This window comes from Oratosquilla oratoria, chromosome 8, assembly GCF_046742065.1.
Source record: "Oratosquilla oratoria isolate Oo_2021 chromosome 8, ASM4674206v1, whole genome shotgun sequence".
NCBI lineage: Eukaryota > Metazoa > Arthropoda > Malacostraca > Stomatopoda > Squillidae > Oratosquilla > Oratosquilla oratoria.
In genome coordinates, this window is record NC_134784.1 from 59355200 (window position 1) to 59376002 (window position 20803).

Sequence of the window (20803 nt, forward strand, 5' to 3'; positions counted from 1 at the left end):
AATCCTCTCTATCAATAATTTCTATGCCTTTCATGATTCTATAAATAGTTATCAAGTCTCCTCTCTCTCTTCTTTGCTCTAATGTCTGTAGCTCAAGTTTTGCTAGTCTCTCTTCATATGATAGTTCTGAGAGTGTTGGTGCCAATTTTGTAATTGCTCTTTGTATTCTTTCAAGTTTTGTTATACATTTTTTTTTTGTACTTGGTGACCACGTTGTCGCTGCATACTCCAATCTTGGTCTTATCAAAGTGACCAGTATTTTCTTCACCATTTCTTTGTCCAGGTATGTAAATGACACTTTGATTGTTCTTATTAAATTATAAGTTTCTGCAAAAATCTTGTTTTTATGTTTCTCAGGGGACATATTCAGAATAATGACTACCAGGTCATCTCATTTCCTACTTTTTTTTATTCCTTCTTCTCCCAATTTATATAATCCTTCTTTTTTTTCTTTTTTTTTCCCAAATTCCATTATACTACACTTTTTGGTATTGAACTCCATCTCCCACTTCCTACTCCATTCCCATACTTTATTGAGATCACTCTGTAGCGACTCACTATCTTCTACAGTGTTCACTTTTTTCAACAATTTTGCATCGTCCGCAAAGAAGCTCACATAACTTTCAATTCCTTCATCCATATCATTATTGGGGCCAGAACCATTCCTTGTGGAACTCCACAAATCACTTCATCCCAATTAGAGTGTTTGTCTCTTATCACCACTCATTTTTCTTTCATGCAAGAAGTCTTCCATCCATTTCAGCAATTTACCCTATATTCCTCCTGCAGTTTCTAATTTCTTTAGTAATTTTTATGTGGCACCTTATCAAAAGCTTTTTTCAGGTCTAGAAATGCACAATCAGCCCATCCATCTCTTTCTTGTATTACATCTATTAGCCTTGAATAGAAACACATTAAGTTTGTGACGCATGATCATCCTTGTCTAAATCCAAATTGCCTTGGATTTAGTACTTTGTTTTTTTCCAGATGCCTTACCCATCTAGTTTTGATGATTCACAGATTTTAGCTGTCGTAATTGTAAGAGAGACTGGCCTATAGTTAGTAGGGTCTTCCTTATTTCCCCCTTTATATATTGGTACTATATTTGCTCTTCTCCAATCTTCTGGAACTTTACTTTCTTTCAATGAACTGCTTATTAGACTATGTATTTTGTCTGTTAGTTCATTCCTGCATTCTCTCAAAATCCAGTTGCCATTTCATCTCGTCCATGCGATTTTCTGACATTGAGTTAACTTAAGTGATTCATTATTTCATTCCTTGTCACTTCTATCTCTTTCATAGGGGGGACATTCTCCTCCCACTTGATATCTCTGGGTTGTATGTTCTCCCTCATAAACACCGATTTAAAATGCTTGTTCATAATTTCTGCCATTTCTATTTCCTCTCTGTATTAAATTTCTCCTTGTCATTGTTGCTCTAATTTTTGTTTGTTTTTCAGTTTGTTGTTTACAAATTTGTAAAATAGTTTTGATTGATCTTTAAATTTTTCTATGATATCTTTTTCATACTTTCTCTTTTCTGCTCTGCACACTTGTACATATTCATTTCTATAACTAGTATATGTTTTCCATTTTTCAGGTCTTTTGTCTTTTTACTATTTTATCCAAGCTTTGTCCCTTTTGTCTTTTAACTCCCTGCATCTTTTTTTGTACCAACACTTTACATATCCTTTTTCTTGTTTTTGTCTTGGAACATTCTTTTCCACTTCATTATAAATTTTTGTCAAAATATTCCATTTCTCTTCTACTGTTGTGTCCTTGTGTATCCTCTCCCTGCCTGCTTTTTAAAGAATTCTCTTATTTTATAAAAAAAAAAAAATCCATACATCAATCTTCCCTTTCTATATTGTTTTTTTTTTTTTTTCTATGTATTCCTCATTTAGTTCCATTTCAACCAATAAGTGGTCACTTTTACTTATTGGTGTCTTATATTCAATCTTGTCCACTATTTCAGGTTCTGATGTGATTATTAGGTCCAGTCTCAATGGTTTTTCCTCATTTCTATACCTAGTATTCTCTTGTATCCATTGCATCATTGTATGTTCTATAATCATATCAGGTAGTACATTTCCCCATAGGTCGTCTCCACCCTTCACTGTCATCTCTTCCCAGCAGATTTCTTTACAGTTAAAGTCACCCATTATAACTATTCTTCCTCCATCTTCCATTATCGTATTTAGTGTTATCCTTGTGTCTTCTAACATATTTTTGTGTTCTTTCTCTTCCCATGAAGCCCCCTGGATTCCTAACCCGTTGACCCTCGTCAAGGGGCTTAGAGGTGGATGGCGGGGGATCGACTCCTTGATTACTTAAGGACTTGCTCCCCTGCCATCCCACCTAACAAATTTTGTCAGGCCTATTCTCCTAATACTATGAAACTCCTTTCTTCCCTTCTTCCTCTGTCAAGATAGACACAGTTGATGACCTTGGCACAAAAGTCCTGTGGCAATGGCTAGTGATGATGGGGGCAGGAGAAGGTGATCTCTGGGAGCCTCTAGTCACAAACTGCACATAGGCGGTATGGGCAAGATAGTCGTTCTGTGTTGGGAAAGAGGCAACAACACAGCTCGGCAGCTACCCACACGACTAAGCAGTCCTATACAGGATCCACTCTGCTCACCCCACATGGGGAAGGGGCTAGAAAAGGTGCCCTAAACATAGCTTGCCTCACAACTACCTGACTGGGGAACCGCCCCAGTAAGGTCACCCTCAAAGTGGTCAAGATACAGAAAAATCTAATTGTGGAGAAGGCTCTCCCAAAAAGGCCTTGGGTGTTTTGGGCTCACCCAACAACAATGCCCATACACCTCTAAATTCTAAAGGAGAGGGGTCTCCTTCATCAACCCCATACCTGTTGCCGAATGTTGGACCAAACAAGGACATGGCTTTGGATACCGAAGGTTCCTCAGTAGTAACCCTGGAGCCTTATCCTTTTCTCCAAGACAGGAAAAGTAAAAGTTTTAAGAAAAATCATAGACTAGAGGTCATGCCTGGAGTATTTGAACCTTCCAGTTATAACCGCTTCCTTACACTCGGACTAGATGATGATAAGAAAATGCAAGATATAGACATGTTTGAAGTTCACAAAGAAATTATAAGTGCTTGTGGTCGAGAACCAAAAATCAACTTCCAGAGTGATGGTAGCTTGCTTGTTGAGGTTGCTTCACCCAAAGAAAGTGAAAAGTTAATGAAATTAAATTCTGTTGATGGAAATAGGGCAAAATGTATGCCACACAAAACTCTTAACCCCTTCCATACGGTGCTGCACACGTAGGCGTCATGAGGAGCAAGTGGATTTGCGACGCTGCCATATCGGCGTCTTGATTATATTTATTGTAGTCGCCCCTGTGTTTTTACATTCTTCCAAATGTGCCCTGAATCCCATTCTCTGTGGTTTTCAAAATTCGCGGGTGAAAGAGAGAACGATCGATATAAGCGGTGACTATATTTTATGATGCGAGTATTATTACGACACGTCGTACGGCTGGCATTGGCTGCTGCCCGCGAGATTTAAGTCCGGAGTGAAGTGGTTAATCAGTGCAAAGGAGTCATCCGTTGCACTTACCTACTGAAATACTCTGAAGAGAAAATCCAAAAAGAATTGGAAGAACAAGGTGTAACTAGAGTAGAACAGCTAAAGAGGAAAACAGATGGAGTACTAATACCTTTGCCAGTATATTTTCTAACCTTAAATTTTTTAAGATTACCTAAGGAAGTAAAGGCAGCATGGCTGAAGATTGAGGTTAACCACTTCCATACGGTGACGCCTACCTAGGCGGCATGAGGAGCAAGTGGGTACTCATTGATGCCGATGTCGCCATCTTGATTATATTTATTGTAGTCATACCTACGTAACCTTCATTCTCTCTAAACTGGCTTCATCATATTTTCTATGGTTATCAAAATACACGGGTGAAAAAGAACAAACAATTGAGCACTGACTTTATTTTTTATAATGCGATTATTATGACGCAACATCGCACGTCGGGCAGCTAATGCTGCCAGACGTGCGATGTGCCCCGGAGTGAAGAGGTTAAACCAGAGGTGGGGAACCTGCGGCCTTTGATATACATATTATTTTTTTTAAAAACCTTGAATATTTTATAAGTCTGAAATCATTATACACCTGAAACTTATAATATACACCATACACATAGACGAAAGCAAAGTTAACCATGTTCAGTGATGTCACTCCCATAAAAAGGGATAAAGTAATTGAAAAAAAAAAAAAAAAATTGTTCAGTGCGGCCTGTATGTGGGACGATGAATTGTAAGGTGGCCTTCATGCACAAAAAGGTTCCCCACCCCTGGGTTAAACCATACATTTCATCTCCTAGGAGATGCTTCTACTGTCAGAAGTTTGGCCATGTGAGCAATGGTTGTAGGTGGAAATTGAAAGGAAAAATGAGCATATGTGTCAATTGCTGCCAAGAAGACCACCCTCTTGTGTAAACTGTAAAGAAAGTCATCCATCCTCATCCATGAGATGTGATAGGTTCATCATGGAAAGGGAAATTCAGAGTATTCGAACAAAAGAAAAAATAAGCTTTTTAGAAGCTAAAAAGAAAGTCTTGAGTATGTTTATCAGACCTGGCATCTTTTTTTCATTAATTTTAAATCAGATGACAAAATACATCCCCAATGAAATCAAGAATTTTGCTGACAGCACTAAAGATTTAAATTCTAAGACTCCAGGAGCCAATGAGAACAAAGAGGATAAAGAAACATCCTCAGCCCCATTGAAACGGCATTGTCCAAGTGCTGAAGAACTGCATAAACCCTCAAAAGTCCAGAACATATCAACTACAAACAGATTTGCATCCTTGGATGATGAAAAGGGTATGGCAATAGACGAAGATTTACCATCAAAACCAGCATCAAAAGAGACCCCTATTCCCAAAGAGACTGAAGACACCTTGTGCCCTATCATAGTTCAAGCCGAGGTTCACAAACCAGATTACTCTTCAAAAGAATGTGGAACTTCAACTACTGTTCTAACACTAGAGAAAGAGGAAATGCATAACCAAGGAGCTAGACCAAAAATTACAAAAAAAACCTTGTTTGCCAAACATAAAAAAGACCACTGTCTCCAAAAATGATGGAAAAAAGTTACCACCAGATGCCTCTTTAAATAATACCAAATCAAACAACCCCTCAGACAAAAAAATAAAGATAAAAATAAAAGACATTGACCCAAAACACCCAAACATTTCCAAGTATAGTACAGAGAAACCACTGGGAAAAAGATCTCCCAAATCTAAACCATAGAATTCCCAGCTCTAATACAATGGAACTGCCAAGGGCTCCATGCAAAATATGAGGAGCTCATATTATTACTACATGATCATTCCCCAATTTGCGTGGCTCTTCAGGAAACTATGATAGGGGATAGTAGGCTACCCTGCCCCATAGAATATACTAGCTACCAAACTGATTATGATCCAGTCAAAGGGCATCATGGTGGGTGTGCCATATTGGTTAGGCATGATGTGACACACACTCCTATAACCCTTCAAACAACTTTACAAGCAACAGCTGTCCAAATACACTTGAAAAAGAAATATACAATAGCATAATTATATTTGCCTCCTGGAATAGATGTGAACGAAAGAGATTTAAATAACTTAATTCAGTAACTTCCTTCTCCCTTCCTCATTTTAGGGGACTTCAATAGCAAACATGTGGGGTGATGAAACCTCGAACAGAAAAGGCAAAATGATAGCAACTTTTGTCGAAAAAGAAAATATACTGTATCCTGAACACCGGAGAACCAACTCATTTTCACATTCAAAATGGTTCCTATTCAAGAATTGACCTATCTATATGCAGTTCCAATTGCTACCTAGACTTCAGTTGGGAAGTAACTGAAGAACGTCACACTAGCGACCATTTTCCAATCATTATTAAAATCAATGATAGTATACTAGCACCAAGATCACCACGGTGGTGTCTGAAAAAAGCAGATTGGTGCATTTTGAAAAGCTCACGGTCCTTGACTGCAATAACGTCGATGACTACCCATCTGTAGAAGACGCTCTAAACTTAATACATCATATTATTTTGAGAGCAGCCTCATTTGCTATCCCTCGCACAACTGGCAGATTTCATCGCAAGCCAGTCCCATGGTGGAATATGGCTTGTGCCATAGCTCACAAGGCCATGAGAGCTGCCTACACAAGATACAAACGACATAGATATATGAACTATTTAGTATCATATAAGAAAGCCCGGGCCCACTTCCGATATCAAGTAAAGAAAGCAAGACGAGAATCTTGGAAAACATTCTTGTCAACCATAACTTGGAAAACTCCATTATCACTAATTTGGAACAAAGTTAGAAAAATAGCTGGAAAATTTAACCCTCACCCCTCACCACTGTTACAAGTCAATGGGGACCTTTTTTCTGACCATCAGTCTGTATGTGAAATTTTTGGAGAACATTTTACAAAAATGTCTCAAACAGATGTTAATTCACCATATTTTGAAGACTGTAAGAGAGAGGAGAAATTACACATTGATTTCAAGGCATCCAAAATAGAATCATATAATTTACCTTTTACAATGAAAGAACTTCAGTCAGCACTGTCGAAATGCAAAGAATCTGCTCCAGGACCTGATGGCATTTCATACTCAATGTTGAAAAAATCATCAAAAGACCTAAAACTCTTCTTATTGGGACTTATCCACAGAATTTGGAAAGAAAACACATACCCAACATTATGGAAAACTGCAATTGTACTACCCTTTCTCAAACCAGGAAAAGAAAGTAAGTTTCCAATAAATTATAGACCTATTGCATTAACATCTTGCATCTCCAAACTTATGGAAAAGATGGTGAATGAGAGATTGATGTGGTATTTAGAAACGAAAGGATACATCTCCCCTACTCAGTGTGGTTTCTGACGAATGCACTCCACCACAGATGTTCTTATTCGTCTGGAAGCCACTATATGTGAGGCGTTTGCTTTCAATCAGCATTTAATTACTGTCTTTTTTGACTTGGAAAAAGCATATGATACCACCTGGAGATATGGCATTCTGAAGGCTCTACACAACTGTGATCTCCGAGGAGAACTACTACTCTTTGTAAAGCCATTTTTATCAAATCGTAATTTTAAGGTTAAAATAGGAACAACATTTTCAGAGCTAAAGATCCAAGAAGGAGTACCACAAGGCAGTGTACTCAGTGTCACTCTGTTTGCATTAGCTATAAATGACATAGCCTCAGTAATACCAGAAGATATAATGCATACACTCTTTGTAGATGACTTGTCAATTTCCTTTGCAGCATCTAAAATGGCAGTAGCAGAAAGAAGAATACAGCTGACCTTGGATATAATAGTATCATGGGCAGAAAGACATGGCTTTAGATTTTCCACATCGAAAACCTCAGTCATGCATTTTTGTCGAGTTCGCAATGTCCACCCAGATCCAGATATATTCTTGAAAGGTCATAGAAGTCCGATTTTTGGGTCTAATTTTTGATAGAAAATTAACTTGGGAATCACGTTTAAAAAACCTCAAGAACAAGTGTCTCAAAGCTTTGGAAATTTTAAAGGTTATAAGTCATACCAATTGGGGAGCAGATCGTACACGCCTACTTCAACTCCACAAAGCTTTAGTGCTACCCAAACTACTTTATGGCTGTGAAGTCTATTCCTCAGCAACAAAGCCAAGACTTGAAATCTTGAATCCTATACACCATGCAGGAATCAGATATGCCACTGGAGCCTTCTGGTCTTCCCCAATTTGGAAGTGTAGCTGGGAGGTACTCAGGAGTGAAGAGGGGATGAGGGAGAGAAGGGGTGGCTATACTAGTAAGTGAAGAGATAAGTGTGTACCAGTGGAGTGGAAGGAGGTTTCATCAAGGTTGATGTGGATGAAGGTGAAGCTGGGAAGGGAGATATGGGTTTTTGTAAGTGCGTATGGGCCTGGTAGTGAGAAGAGCGTAGATGAAAGGGAGGCTTTTTGGGTAGATATAAATGATTGCATAGAGGGATTAGGGAGAAATGTCAATGTAGTATTGGGAGACCTTAATGCTAGGGTAGGGAACGAACCAGTAGACAGAGTGATTGGGAAGTATGGAGTTCCAGGTAAAAATCACTGTGGAGAATTGATGGTGGAGATGTGTCTTGAGAGTTGATGAGAGCAAATACAGTGTTTAGGAAGAAAGTCGAGCATAAGTACACATAGGAGAGGGTGGTGGATGGAAGGGTGGCAGGTAGCATTAATGGACTATATAGTGGTGACAAGGAGTACGGTAGGAAGAGTTAAGGATGTACATGTTCTAAGGGGAGAGAGTGGGGGAATATCAGATCATTTTCTGGTGGAAGGTAAATTGAGAATGGAGAATAGGTGGAGAAAGAGGAAAAGGGCAGAAGGTAGGGAGGTACTTAGAGTAAACTGCTTAAATGAGTAAGAAAAAGAGAATGAGTATAATAAGCTGAGAGAGGAGTGGGAGGGAGTGAAGGATAGAGTAGAACTAGGAGTGGAGGAGGAATGGGAATGGTTCAAGGAGGGAGTCATAAGGTGTGCAAAGATGGTGTGTGGAACAAGGAGGACAGGAGGAAATAGAAGGAAGGGTAGTGAGTGGTGGGATGAGGAAGCAAAGAAGGGTGTAGAAGAGAAGAAGGAGGCATTCATAGATTGGCTACAAATTATGATGAGGGAATCATATGAGAGGTACAAAGTAAAGAGAAGGGAAGTTAAACATAAGATAAAGGAAGCAAAGAGGAGAGCAGATGTGAAATGAAATAAGAGTATGACAGAAAATTTTGAAAGTAATAAAAAGATGTTTTGGAAAGAAATTAAAAGAGGAAGAGGAGGCAAATCAAGTAGAGAAGAAAAGGTAAAAGGTGCAGATGGAGAGATGATAATGGAAGAGAAGGCAGTGAGAGGAAGGTGGCAGAGTATTTTAGGGAGTTGCTAAATGTGAAGGAGGATAGGGAGGGAAAGGTATTGCAGTGGGAGGCGCTAAGAAAATGAAAGTAATGAGTGAGGAAAATGGAGGAGAAATAGGGAAGGATGAAGTGAAAGCAGCTGTTAAGATGATGAGAGCAGGTAAGGCACCTGGGTTGGATGGATGTCATGCAGAATGTCTGAAGAAAGGAGGTACAGTCAAGGTGGACTGGCTGGTGAGGTTATTTAATGTTTATTTAAGGGAGGGTAGAGTGCCGGAGGACTGGAGGAGTGCCTGTATCGTTCCGCTTTACAAGGGAAAGGGGGACAAGTGTGAGTGTAGTAGTTTCAGAGGGATCAGCTTGTTGAGTGTAGTTGGGAAGGCTTATGGGAGGGTCTTGATTGAAAGGATTAGGAGAGGAACAGAGGGAGTAATTGGTGAGGAACAGTGTGGATTTAGAACAGGTAGGGGTTGTGTAGATCAGATCTTTGTGGTAAGACAGATATGTGGGAAAGCTATAGGAAAAGGTAAGGATGTATTGTGGGTTTTTATGGATTTGGAAAAGGCTTACAACAGGGAGGTATTGCAGATATATGGGATAGGAGGAAAGCTGTTAAGAGAAGAAAAGAGTTTTTATGAGAGTAGTAGAGCTTGTGTTAGGATTAGAAATGGAGAGAGTGAATGGTTTAAGGTAAAGGTGGGACTTTGTCAGGGATGTGTTATGTCACCCTGGCTGTTCAATATATACATGGATGGGGTAGTGCGAGAAGTGAATGCAAGGGTAGTTGGTCATGGGTTGGAGATGGTTAAAGGAAAAGGAGAAAAGTGGGAGGTGAGCCAGTTGTTGTTTGCTGACAACACTGCACTTGTAGCAGGATCGGAATAGGGATTGAGGAAGTTAGTGACAGAGTTTGAGAAGGTGTGTGAAAGAAGGAAGCTGAAGATTTTGTGGGCAAAAGTAAGGTGAAAAGATGTACAAGGGGAGAGAGTGACAGCAGGCTGGAAGTGAGCATTAACCTCTTCACATCGCACGTCTGGCAGCATTAGCTGCCCAACGTGCGATGTTGCATTATAATAATTGCATTATAAAAAATAAAGTCAATGCTCAATCGTTCGTTCTCTTTCACCCGTATATTTTAATAACCATAGAAAACTGATGAAGCCAGTTTAGAAAGAATGAAAATTATGTAGGTACAACTACAATAAATATAATCAAGATGGCGACGTCGGCAACATCGAGTACCCACTTGCTCCTCATGCCGCCTACGGAGGCATCACCGTATGGAAGTGGTTAAGGGTGAGATACTTGGGTGCAAATGTGGAAGGAAAGAGAGGAGTGGAGGTGGAGGTAGAATGTAGATTGTGAGAAGCTAGTAAATGCCTTGGTGGATTAAAAAGTGTAATGAGAAATAGACATCTGGGAATGGATGCTAAGAGGAGGTTATATAAAGGAGTGATTGTGCCAACAGCACTGTACAGGGCAGAAACATGGAACTTAAGAGAGGAAGAGAGAAGGATTTAATGTGTTTGAGATGAAATGTTTGAGAAGTATGATAGGGGTTACTAGGATAGATAGAGTGAGAATTGAGGAGGTGAGGAGAACGGGGGTGGAAAGGGAGCTGGGAGATAGGGTGGATGAAAGAGTATTGGATGGTTTGGACACATGGAAAGAATGAGTGAAGAAAGATTAGTAAAAGGTGTGGAAGGAGTGAATATGAGGGGGCATCCTAGGATGAGATGGATGGATGGGGTGAAAGGGCTTTGGGGAAGAGAGGAATGTCTGTTGAGGAAGGATGGGAGGGGACAGAAGATATTGGTGAATGGAGAATGGTTGTGTATGGATGATGCTGTGATGCATGAGAGGGAATGGGTGGGGGATGGCGGGTGAGGAAGTATATATGAGAAACAATTTGACGTAGCTTTAAGGGATTTCTCCACATCTACTTTTCTGCATGAGGGGACAGAAAGGGGGGGGTTGCCGAATTTATGAAGCGGCCTTGCTGTGGATGTGCTGTGTCTTGCGACACTGCTTCTGACCCAGGGCAGTGGACAGGATGCAGGGATGACCTGTCATCCAGGAGGTGCCAAGATAAGAGGGAGGGTGGAGGGGAGTGGAATATGTAGGGAATGGGTGGGAGTGGTTTCTATGCCTTTTTCTTTTTGGCTACCCCCCCGTGTGTGTAAGGGGGAAAAAGCCATTGGTATATGTATGTATGTATGTAAGATCAATGAAAGTGGCCTTCGACTACATAGATGAGATGGTTAAAAAAAATAGTTGTTACACTGGTAATACCAAAACTAGTATATGCTGTAACAATGTGGGCACTTAGCACAAAGAAGAACATAAGAAAATTAGAAAGAATCCAAAGAGCAGCGACAAAAATGGCACCTACACTGTCAAATTTGACATGAACAAAGATTGGAGAAATTACATTTGTCAACACTAGAACAGAGAAGGGAAAGAGGTGATTTGTTGACCATTTTCAGAATTATGAAAGGGATGGAAATTCTCAATAGAGACAACTTATTAAAGTGGGACAGAAGAGAAACAAGAGGACATGAAAAGAAACTAAAGAAAGACAGTTACAGAAGAGACCTGAAAAAAAAAAAAAAAAAAATAGCTTCCCACATAGAGTGATCAATGTCTGGAACTTACTGAACAGAGAAACAGTGAATGCCAGAACTATACACGATTTTAAGAATAAACTGGATGTGGAGAAATACAAAAACAGGTCACTACAAGCATAGCTCTTGTCCCATAAAATACAACTAGGTAAATACCTCCAAGATTGGAATATGTGTCAGTAGTATGGTCCCCACACAGAGTGAAGAATATAAGCAAGATTGAGAGAATACAAAGGGTAGCAACAAAACTGGTCTCCAGCCTGGCAGATAAACATAAGGAAAGACTAAAGGCACTGTGTCTGCCAACCTTGAAAGATTGAAGAGAAAGAGGTGACATGATTACAGTATTCAGGTCACTAAAGGGGATAGATTGCATTGATAGAAGAGATCTCATGATTAAAGATGGGAGGGCCTTAAGAGGTCATGAAAGTAAATTAAGAAAGACCACATGTTGAAAGGATGTGAAGATATGCAGTTTTCCATATAGATGTATGAATGTGGAATAACTTAGGTGATATAGCCCAAGCTCAAACAATACATAGGTTCAAATTTAAATATGATAATTGGAAATCAAAGATAGAGATTAAGTTGGAACCATACATGAATTTCAGTCTAGGGTATGTTAGAAAATTAGAGAATAGGAGACAGAACCCAACAAGCATTGCTCCTTTCCTGTATCAATTAGGTAAAAACAGATAAATACACACACACCAAAAGGTTTCTTCCTCCTTATAAAAGAGTTAGCCAACCAAGGCATGGACCCACCCTCCACCTATCCCACACCCATCCCACACTCACAGTAGTCACTGCCCAGATAACATTCTCCACAATTTTGTAATTAATATTTTGATAATTTTGCAGTGCAACCGCTTATTACGCTGGTGTCCATACCCCGACTGTAACTATGCCATTAAGGTCCAGTACCCGGATGTAAGACCTGTTACCTGCAAGTGCCGAAACATTTTTTGTTTCAATTGTGGTGAAAATTGGCATGACCCCGTGAAATGTCACTTGCTCAAGCGCTGGATCAAAAAGTGTGATGACGACTCAGAGACATCCAATTGGATAGCAGCCAATACCAAAGTAGGATTTATGTGCATATTTATTGCTTACAAATAGATTCATGTATTGTAACTAGTTCCACCTCCCTACAGAATGAGTTGATTGATTAAAATGTGTACATATGTTATGCTACTTATTTATTATTCACTTTATGTCTTAAAACATCTGGTGGCAGCTCCTTCCTGCCACAACCCAGATATAGCATTGCATATTCGTGCTTCTTCTTGTGTCCCCAAGCAGTTCACATGATGGTGATTCATTCTTGTCACTACCTGGGTGTAGTGTCAGTCTGATTCATGTCACCATCCTACTTGGAGTGCTTGTAGTTCTCAGTGTTTTTCTGCCTTATTTTCTACTACTTGTGACATATGATTCCCCTTAAGTTGCTTATAAGCCAATATGGTTGCTCTTGCCAGTTCACTTGGAGCTTTGGTTATCCTGCAAAAAAACCTGGGGCAATAAAGTGATTTCTTCCTCTTCATCTTCTTTTTCTTTTTTTATCTTTGATTTACCTAACTTTTGACATTTATATTTGTAGGAGTGCCCCAAGTGCAAAGTAACCATTGAGAAGGATGGAGGCTGTAACCACATGGTGTGCAAGAACCAGAGTTGTAAGGCGGACTTCTGTTGGGTCTGTTTGGGTCCCTGGGAGCCTCACGGATCATCCTGGTAAATTCCAGTGTTGTGGTGCAGTTGTATTTATTAGGGAGTTATATATATTCATTTTGCTATTCAAGGAAAATGCCTTATTGTATAAAGTAACTGCAGGTCCTTATCCTACAATTGGGTTACATTCCTGAAAACACTCATATTAATGGTCTATAAACTTATGAATACATAGGGGCAGTGGTCACCTGAATAAAAAGAAGTGGAAATGACAGTCTCCATGGCTTGCCTGATGGGAAAAGGGGAAATGGGCCAAATGCACAGGGATATGAGGGTTAATCAATTGTCACCTTGAGTTTCACTTAGTGAAAACCTCCAGCCCCAATAGTGGCTGGCAGCAGTCATCAGAAACTCCCACAGATCTCTGGGAAGAAACTTTGGACTGCTGTGTTGTATGAGTCAGGAACAGTTTCTATGTCACCAGCTGAAAGTGGTAGGAAGAGGAGAGCAGTCAGTCAGCTCCCCATGTGTGAAAAAGTGTAATACATACAATAAGTGGTAGCCTATTAAGTTGGACTAGTAATTGGTTGAATGATTGAAAACAAAGTTGTTCAAAATGACAAAACTTTTAGATGGAAAAATGTTACAAGTGGGGTTCCTCAGGGTTCCATTCTTGGGCCACTTCTATTCATAGTATGTATAAATGATATAGTCCACGGACTGAAATCTATTGTCTCCAAATTTGCTGATGATACAAAACTGTGCAGAATGGCAAATGATCACTTAGACCAATTACATATTCAAGAAGATTTATATCAACTACATCAGTGGTCTGAAAAGTGGCTAATGAAATTTAACACAAGTAAATGCAAGGTTATGCACATACATATATATCAAAGGCTTTTTTCCTCCTTACATGGGAGGTAGCCAAAAAACAAAGGCATAGAAACCACTCCCACCCATTGCATCCCCTACATACTCCACTCCCCTCTACCCTTCCTCTTATCTTGGCACCTTGCGGATGACAGGTCATCCTTGTATCTTGTCCACTGCCCTGGATCAGAAGCAGTGTTGTAAGACACAGCACATCCACAGCAAAGCCACTTCATTAATTTGATGACACCCCCCCCCCCTCCCCCCATCCTCTCGTGTACAAAATGAGAAGACATGGAGAAATCCCTTCGGGGTGTGTAAATTTGTTTTGCATACATACTCCCACACCCCCATCCCCCCCCCTTATGCATCACCGAATCATTCATACACAACCATTCTCCATTCACCCCTATCTTTTGTCCTCTCCGTCCTTCCTCAACAGACCTTCCCCTCTTTCCCACTGCCCCTTTTACCCCATCCATCCACCTCATCCTAGGTCGTCCCCTCATGTCCACACCTCTTTTACTAATCTTTCTTAACTCGTTCTTTCCATGTGTCCAAACCATCCCAATACTCTTTCATCAACCCTATCTCCCAGCTCCCTTTCCACCCCTGTTCTCACCTCCTCATTTCTCATTCTGTCTAGCTTAGCAACCAACCCCTATCATACTTCTCAGGCATTTCATCTCAAACACATTCAAACTCCTCTCTTCCTCTTTTATGTTCCCTGTTTCTGCCCCGTACAGTGCTGTTGGTACAATCTCTCCTTCATACAATCTCCTGTTAGCATCCATTCCCAAATCTCATTACACTTTTTAATCCCCCAAGTCATTTAATCACTTCTCTCAATCTCTCCCTTAATACTCACTTCCAGTCTGCTGCCACTTTGTCCCCTTGTACATCTCATCACCTTACTTTTACCCACATTTATTTTCAACTTCCTTCTTTCGCACACCTTCCCAAACTCTCTAACTTCCTCAATCCCTCCTCTGGCCTTGCTACAAGTGCAGTGTCATCAGCAAACAACAACTGGCTTATCTCCCACTTTTCTCCATTTTCTTCAACCATCTCCAATCCCTGACCCACTACCCTTGCATTCACCTCTTGCACCACCCCATGTATAAATTGAACAGCCAGGGCAACATAACACATCCCTGACGAAGTCCCACCTTTACCTCAAACCATTCACTCTCTCCATTTCTAATCCTAACACAAGCTCTACTACTCTTGTAAAAACTCTTGACTGCTCTTAACAGCTTTCCTTCTCACCCATATATCTGCAATACCTCCCCTCCTTGTCTACCCTGTCATAAGCCTTTTCCAAATCCATAAAAGCCCAAAATACATCCTTACCTTTTTCCTATAGCTTTCTCACATATCTTTCTTACCACAAAAATCTGATCTACACAACCTCCACCTGTCCTAAATCCACACTGTTCCTCACATATTACTCCCTCTATTCCTCTCCTAATCCTCTCAATCAAAACCCTCACATAAGCCTTCCAAACTACACTTAACAAGCTGATCCCTCACACTTGTCCCCCTTTCCCCTGTAAAGTGGAACTATACAGGCACTCCTCCAGTCCTCCTGCACTCTACCCTCTCTTAAACAAACACTGAATAATCTCACCAGCCAGTCCACCATAACTGTACCTCCTTTTTTGAGACATTCTGCATGGCATCCATCCAACCCAGGTGCCTTACCTGCTCTCATCATCTTAACAGCTGCCTTCACTTCATCCTTCCTTATTTCTCCTCCATTTTCCTCACTTATTTTGGTAATTTTTTTTAGCATTTCCCACTGCAACTACCTTTCCCTCCTTATCCTCCTTCACATTTAGCAGCTCCTTGAAATACTCTGTCCACCTTCCTCTCACTGCCTTCTCTTCCATTATCATCTCTTCATCTACACCTTTTACTTTTTCTTCTCTACTTGATTTGCCCCTTTCTTCTTCTTCTTCTTCTTCTTTTTTTTTCATGAGGGGATGGAGAGGGGCGGGGGGGTCACCGATTAAATGAAGTGGCCTTGCTGTGGATGTGCTGTGTCTTGCTACATTGCTTCTGACCCAGGGCAATGGGGGAGATGTAGGGATGACCCATCATCCAGGAGGAGCCAAGAAAAGAGAGAGGGAGGTGTGGTGAATGGGAGTGGAGTATGTGGGGATGAAATGGTTGGGAGTGTATGCCTTTGACTTTGGCTACCTCCCTTGTAAAGGGGACAAAGCTGTTAATGTATGTGCATTCCCCAGGTGCACTTACCACACAAAAGACACCAAGCATGTCATCCTACACTGCCCTACTCTAACCTTATACAGACAACACAACATCTTTTCCTTGGGTGTCATGCAAGAGATCAATCAATCAATATGTTGCCCCTGTTTTCCCTTGCAGAAGACCTGTAAGATAGTCTTGGGGTAGTAAATTTGTTGAATCTTCCACACACCCTTCCAAACTCAGTTACCAACTGCCTCAGTCTCATATTTGAATCAGTTATAAGTGCTGTGTCATCCACAAAGAACAACTAGATCACCTCTCACTTTCCTCCATTTTCACTTGCCAACTAACCCATACCTAGTACTTGCATTTACCTCCCATACCACCTCATCCATATACACATTGAACAACCATGGCAACATCACATAACTGTCACAGCACCTTCACCTCAGACCATTCACTCTTTCCATTCTAGATTATTTTAAATGCATTTCAGTGATTATTCTTTGTTTAGATTATCACTTTTACAGTAATAATTATCAAAATTAAGATTCACTTTATACATTTAAAACTGTGGTACTTTATTTTTAGGAGCAATAAACCTTCTTATTTTATTAGGTATTCGTGCAACCGTTACGATGAGGATGAAGCCAAGCAAGCCAGAGATGCTCAAGAAAAGTCTCGTGCAGCTCTTCAACGTTATCTGTTTTATTGTAACCGGTATATGAACCACATGCAGTCCCTCAAGTTTGAGCACAAGCTCTATGCTGCTGTCAAAGAAAAAATGGAGGAGATGCAACAGCATAATATGTCTTGGATTGAGGTGGGTACCAATCTAGTTTTAGATTGTCTAAAAGTGGAAAAATATATGTATGATACATCCCGCTGACACCCTTTACAACTTTATCTGTAGTCAAAAATAAAGTTCTGTTCTGTTGAGGGACAGCCAGAAACTCTTAGGACATAGTCTTTAGTAAGTGCAACCTGAAATATTAGTGGTGGTGTGAATAGCTACCTCCCTTATAAGAGGGAAGAAACCTGTGGCATGTAGATAATTAGTAAATGCACTGTAGTGAAAGGGTTATAAGTATCTCGGCCTTCATCATTACACAGGTGTACTTTATTTGTCTCATTTATATATTTATTTATTTAGGGAGAAGGCAAGAGATAAGGGTGAGTGGAGAATGCCTGTGTATAGATGATACTGTGATGGAAGGAAGGAAGGAAGGGAGGGGGCCGGGGTTGGGGGTTGGGGAGAAGGGAGTGGTTATGTGAATGAAATTTTGACGCAGCCTGAAGTGATTTCTTCCTGTCTTTGATTTCCTCATGAGGGGATGGAGAGAGAGAGCAGTCACTGATTAAAGGTCAGATATCAACAGATATACCATTCGCTAAAAATCATCGTATTGCTCAAAAAAGTACTTTTTAAAAGCATACAAATAAAGTTTTGACCTATTACAGAAGAATTTATTCAGAAAATTCACTTTTAATTGCGCCTCGCATACCACTTTTCCGAAGTCTAGATATTCAGAATAACAATATTGTTTGTTTGGCAACTGTGACGTCACGAACGAGGAATTCCCCGAACCTTTCCCGAAGCGCACAGGCGGAATGTTTCGAATAGCAGACGACGCAATGAAATGAAGACAAAACTGTTTTTTGCCAAATTTGATAAGATGTAGATGGTGGAATTATATAGAATACTGTCAGTATGGTTTTTATGTACATTAAACTGTAAATACAAAAAGTTATGGAAGTCTTGATATCTGACCTTTATAGGTCAGATATCAAGACTTCCATAACTTTTTGTATTTGCAGTTTAATGTACATAAAAAAAGCATACTGACAGTATTCTATATAATTCCACCATCTACATCTTATCAAATTTGGCAAAAAACAGTTTTGTCTTCATTTCATTGCGTCGTCTGCTATTCGAAACATTCCGCCCGTGCGCTTCGGGAAAGGTTCGGGGAATTCCGCGTTCGTGACTTCACAGTTGCCAAACAAACAATATTGTTATTCTGAATATCTAGACTTCGGAAAAGTGGTATGCGAGGCACAATTAAAAGTGAATTTTCTGGATAAATTCTTCTGTAATAGGTAAAAACTTTAGTTGTATGCTTTTAAAAAGTACTTTTTCGATGATTTTTAGTGAATGGTATATCTGTTGATATCTGACCTTTAAGTGAAGCAGCTTTACTGTAGATGTACTATGTCTTACTGCATTGCTTCTGACCCAGGGCAGTGGACAGGGGACAGGGATGACCCTTCTTCTATAAGGAGCTAAGGTGAGAGGGAGGAAAGGGTGGTGGTGGATGGGAGTGGGTTGATACCTTTTGACTTAGCTATCTACCTTATAAAAGGGGGGAAAGCCCTTGGCATGTACATACATATACCAAGGGCTTCCCCCCCACCTCCCATACAAGGGAGGTAGTTAAAGTCAAAAAGCATAATTCCACTCCCACACATTCAACCCCACCCACTCCACTCCCATTCACTACCCCTCCCTCCCTCTTTTCTTGGCTTTTTCTGGATGATGGGTCATCCCTGCATCTCTCCCATTGGCCTGGGTCAGAAACAATGCAGCAAAACATATAGATTTATATATATATATACATACATACATACATATACATATATATATATATATATATATATATATATATGAGAGAGAATGTGGGTGGGGAAGGGCAAACGAAGATGTGTTAGGAATAGAGTTTATTGCCCTAACGTTGCGACCAACTTGGTCTTCTTCAGAGGACTACAGCATTACAGATGGATCACAATTCTTATATTCGTAGTGAGAGGGAACCCGCCAAGGTATGAGCGTCATGTTTCTTGGCGGGTTCCCTCTCACTACGAATATAAGAATTGTGATCCGTCTGTAATGCTGTAGTCCTCTGAAGAAGACCAAGTTGGTCGCAATGTTAGGGCAATCAACTCTAGTCCTAACACCTCTTCATGTGCCCTTCCCCACCCACATTCTCTCTCATTTATCTGAAATAATCTTAAATATATATATATATATATACATATATATACATATATATATATATATATATATATATATATACATATATATATATATATATATATACATACATACATACATACATATATATACAGTCGAACCTTGAAAGCCCAGACCCCGAATGCCCGGACCCTCGTATGACCGGTCGAAATGAACAAAGGGCGGACTTTTCAAGCAAAGTTCCCTATTTGTCTGGTAGGTGGCAGCAACAGCCATACACGTGCACTCAAACCCGGCCCACTCAAGCCGCCACCAGGGCTGCCGTTGCATAGAAATTTGTACCAAAACGCAATAAAATACAGGTAAACGTCGACTTACGATGGCATTAGGTTTCGATAGAGCCATCGTAAGACGATTTCATCGTAAGTCGATCCCCAATTTGTGTATCACTCTGTTCCGTGGTCACTGTACCTAGCCTACCTGTATATTAACCACCAGAGATACTGAATATAGCCTATTAAACATGTACAGTAGTTTATTTAATTATTTTTATCCTTTTTACCATATTCAAACACTATAATATGTATTTTTAGTACGGACCTTAAATCTCGCGGGCAGCAGCCAATGCCAGCCGTACGACGTGACGTAATAATACTCGCATCATAAAATATAGTCACCGCTTATATCGATCGTTCTCTCTTTCACCCGCGAATTTTGAAAACCACAGAGAATGGGATTCATGGCACATTTGAAAGAATGTAAAAACACAGGGGCGACTACAATAAATATAATCAAGACGCCGATATGGCAGCGTCGCGAATCCACTTGCTCCTCATGACGCCTACGTGTGCGGCACCGTATGGAAGGGGTTAAATTATCATATCGTCGTCGTCGTCGTCGTCATCGTAAAGTCGAACAATCGTAAGTCGCGGCCATCGTAAGTCGACGTTTACCTGTAATGGCATGTGGCAACTGCACAAGGACATGAGGAATTTTTTTCTACATATCAATGGGCTGATAAAAACATTCAAAAACTCAAACTTTTGTTTAAAAATCATAGAACTAGTTATCAAATAATAAATGGTACATCAAAATATGACTTTTATTGGTAATTGTGTTACTAATAAAATATTATACCGCAAAAGATACGTTTTTACCGTGTAGAAAAAAATTCTACGCTACAGTTTCGGCTTTCTTTTAGCGATAATAATAATAATAAAAAAAAAAATTATATCTTACTGAATATGTTTGGGCATGGGGGCCTTATATACATTCAAGAATAAAAAACTAGAACCAACATTTTGTCAAAGTTTGACAAGTATATCTTGATATGAAAGTCTGCACACATGTGAGAAAAATGTATGCCCCAGTATGGCAACACTCCCATTCTACACGGTAGTGTAGAAAACGCGGCAACCCTGGCCGCCACCACTGTTCCGCGTGCATACCTTCCGATATTTAGTGTACGTAATAAAAAATACAGTACAGTACACTGTATATACAGAACATTTACATGCCTGTATTACAGTTATT

The 20803-nt window shown here is 40.1% G+C and overlaps 1 protein-coding gene across 5 annotated transcripts in view; it reads left to right on the forward strand.

Moving 5' to 3' along the window:
• Positions 1-20803, forward strand: part of ari-1 (E3 ubiquitin-protein ligase ariadne-1) — a 158225-nt gene that overhangs the window by 90767 nt on the left and 46655 nt on the right. For all 5 annotated transcript variants that reach the window (XR_012966644.1, XR_012966645.1, XR_012966646.1 and 2 more), the window contains 3 exons: positions 12406-12627; positions 13145-13275; positions 16918-17122. Coding sequence is in view for 2 of the 5 variants with exons in the window: in XM_076189290.1 (XP_076045405.1) it covers positions 12406-12627; positions 13145-13275; positions 16918-17122 (558 nt within the window). In the remaining 3 variants the exon portion in view is untranslated. The remainder of the gene's footprint in view (positions 1-12405; positions 12628-13144; positions 13276-16917; positions 17123-20803) is intronic.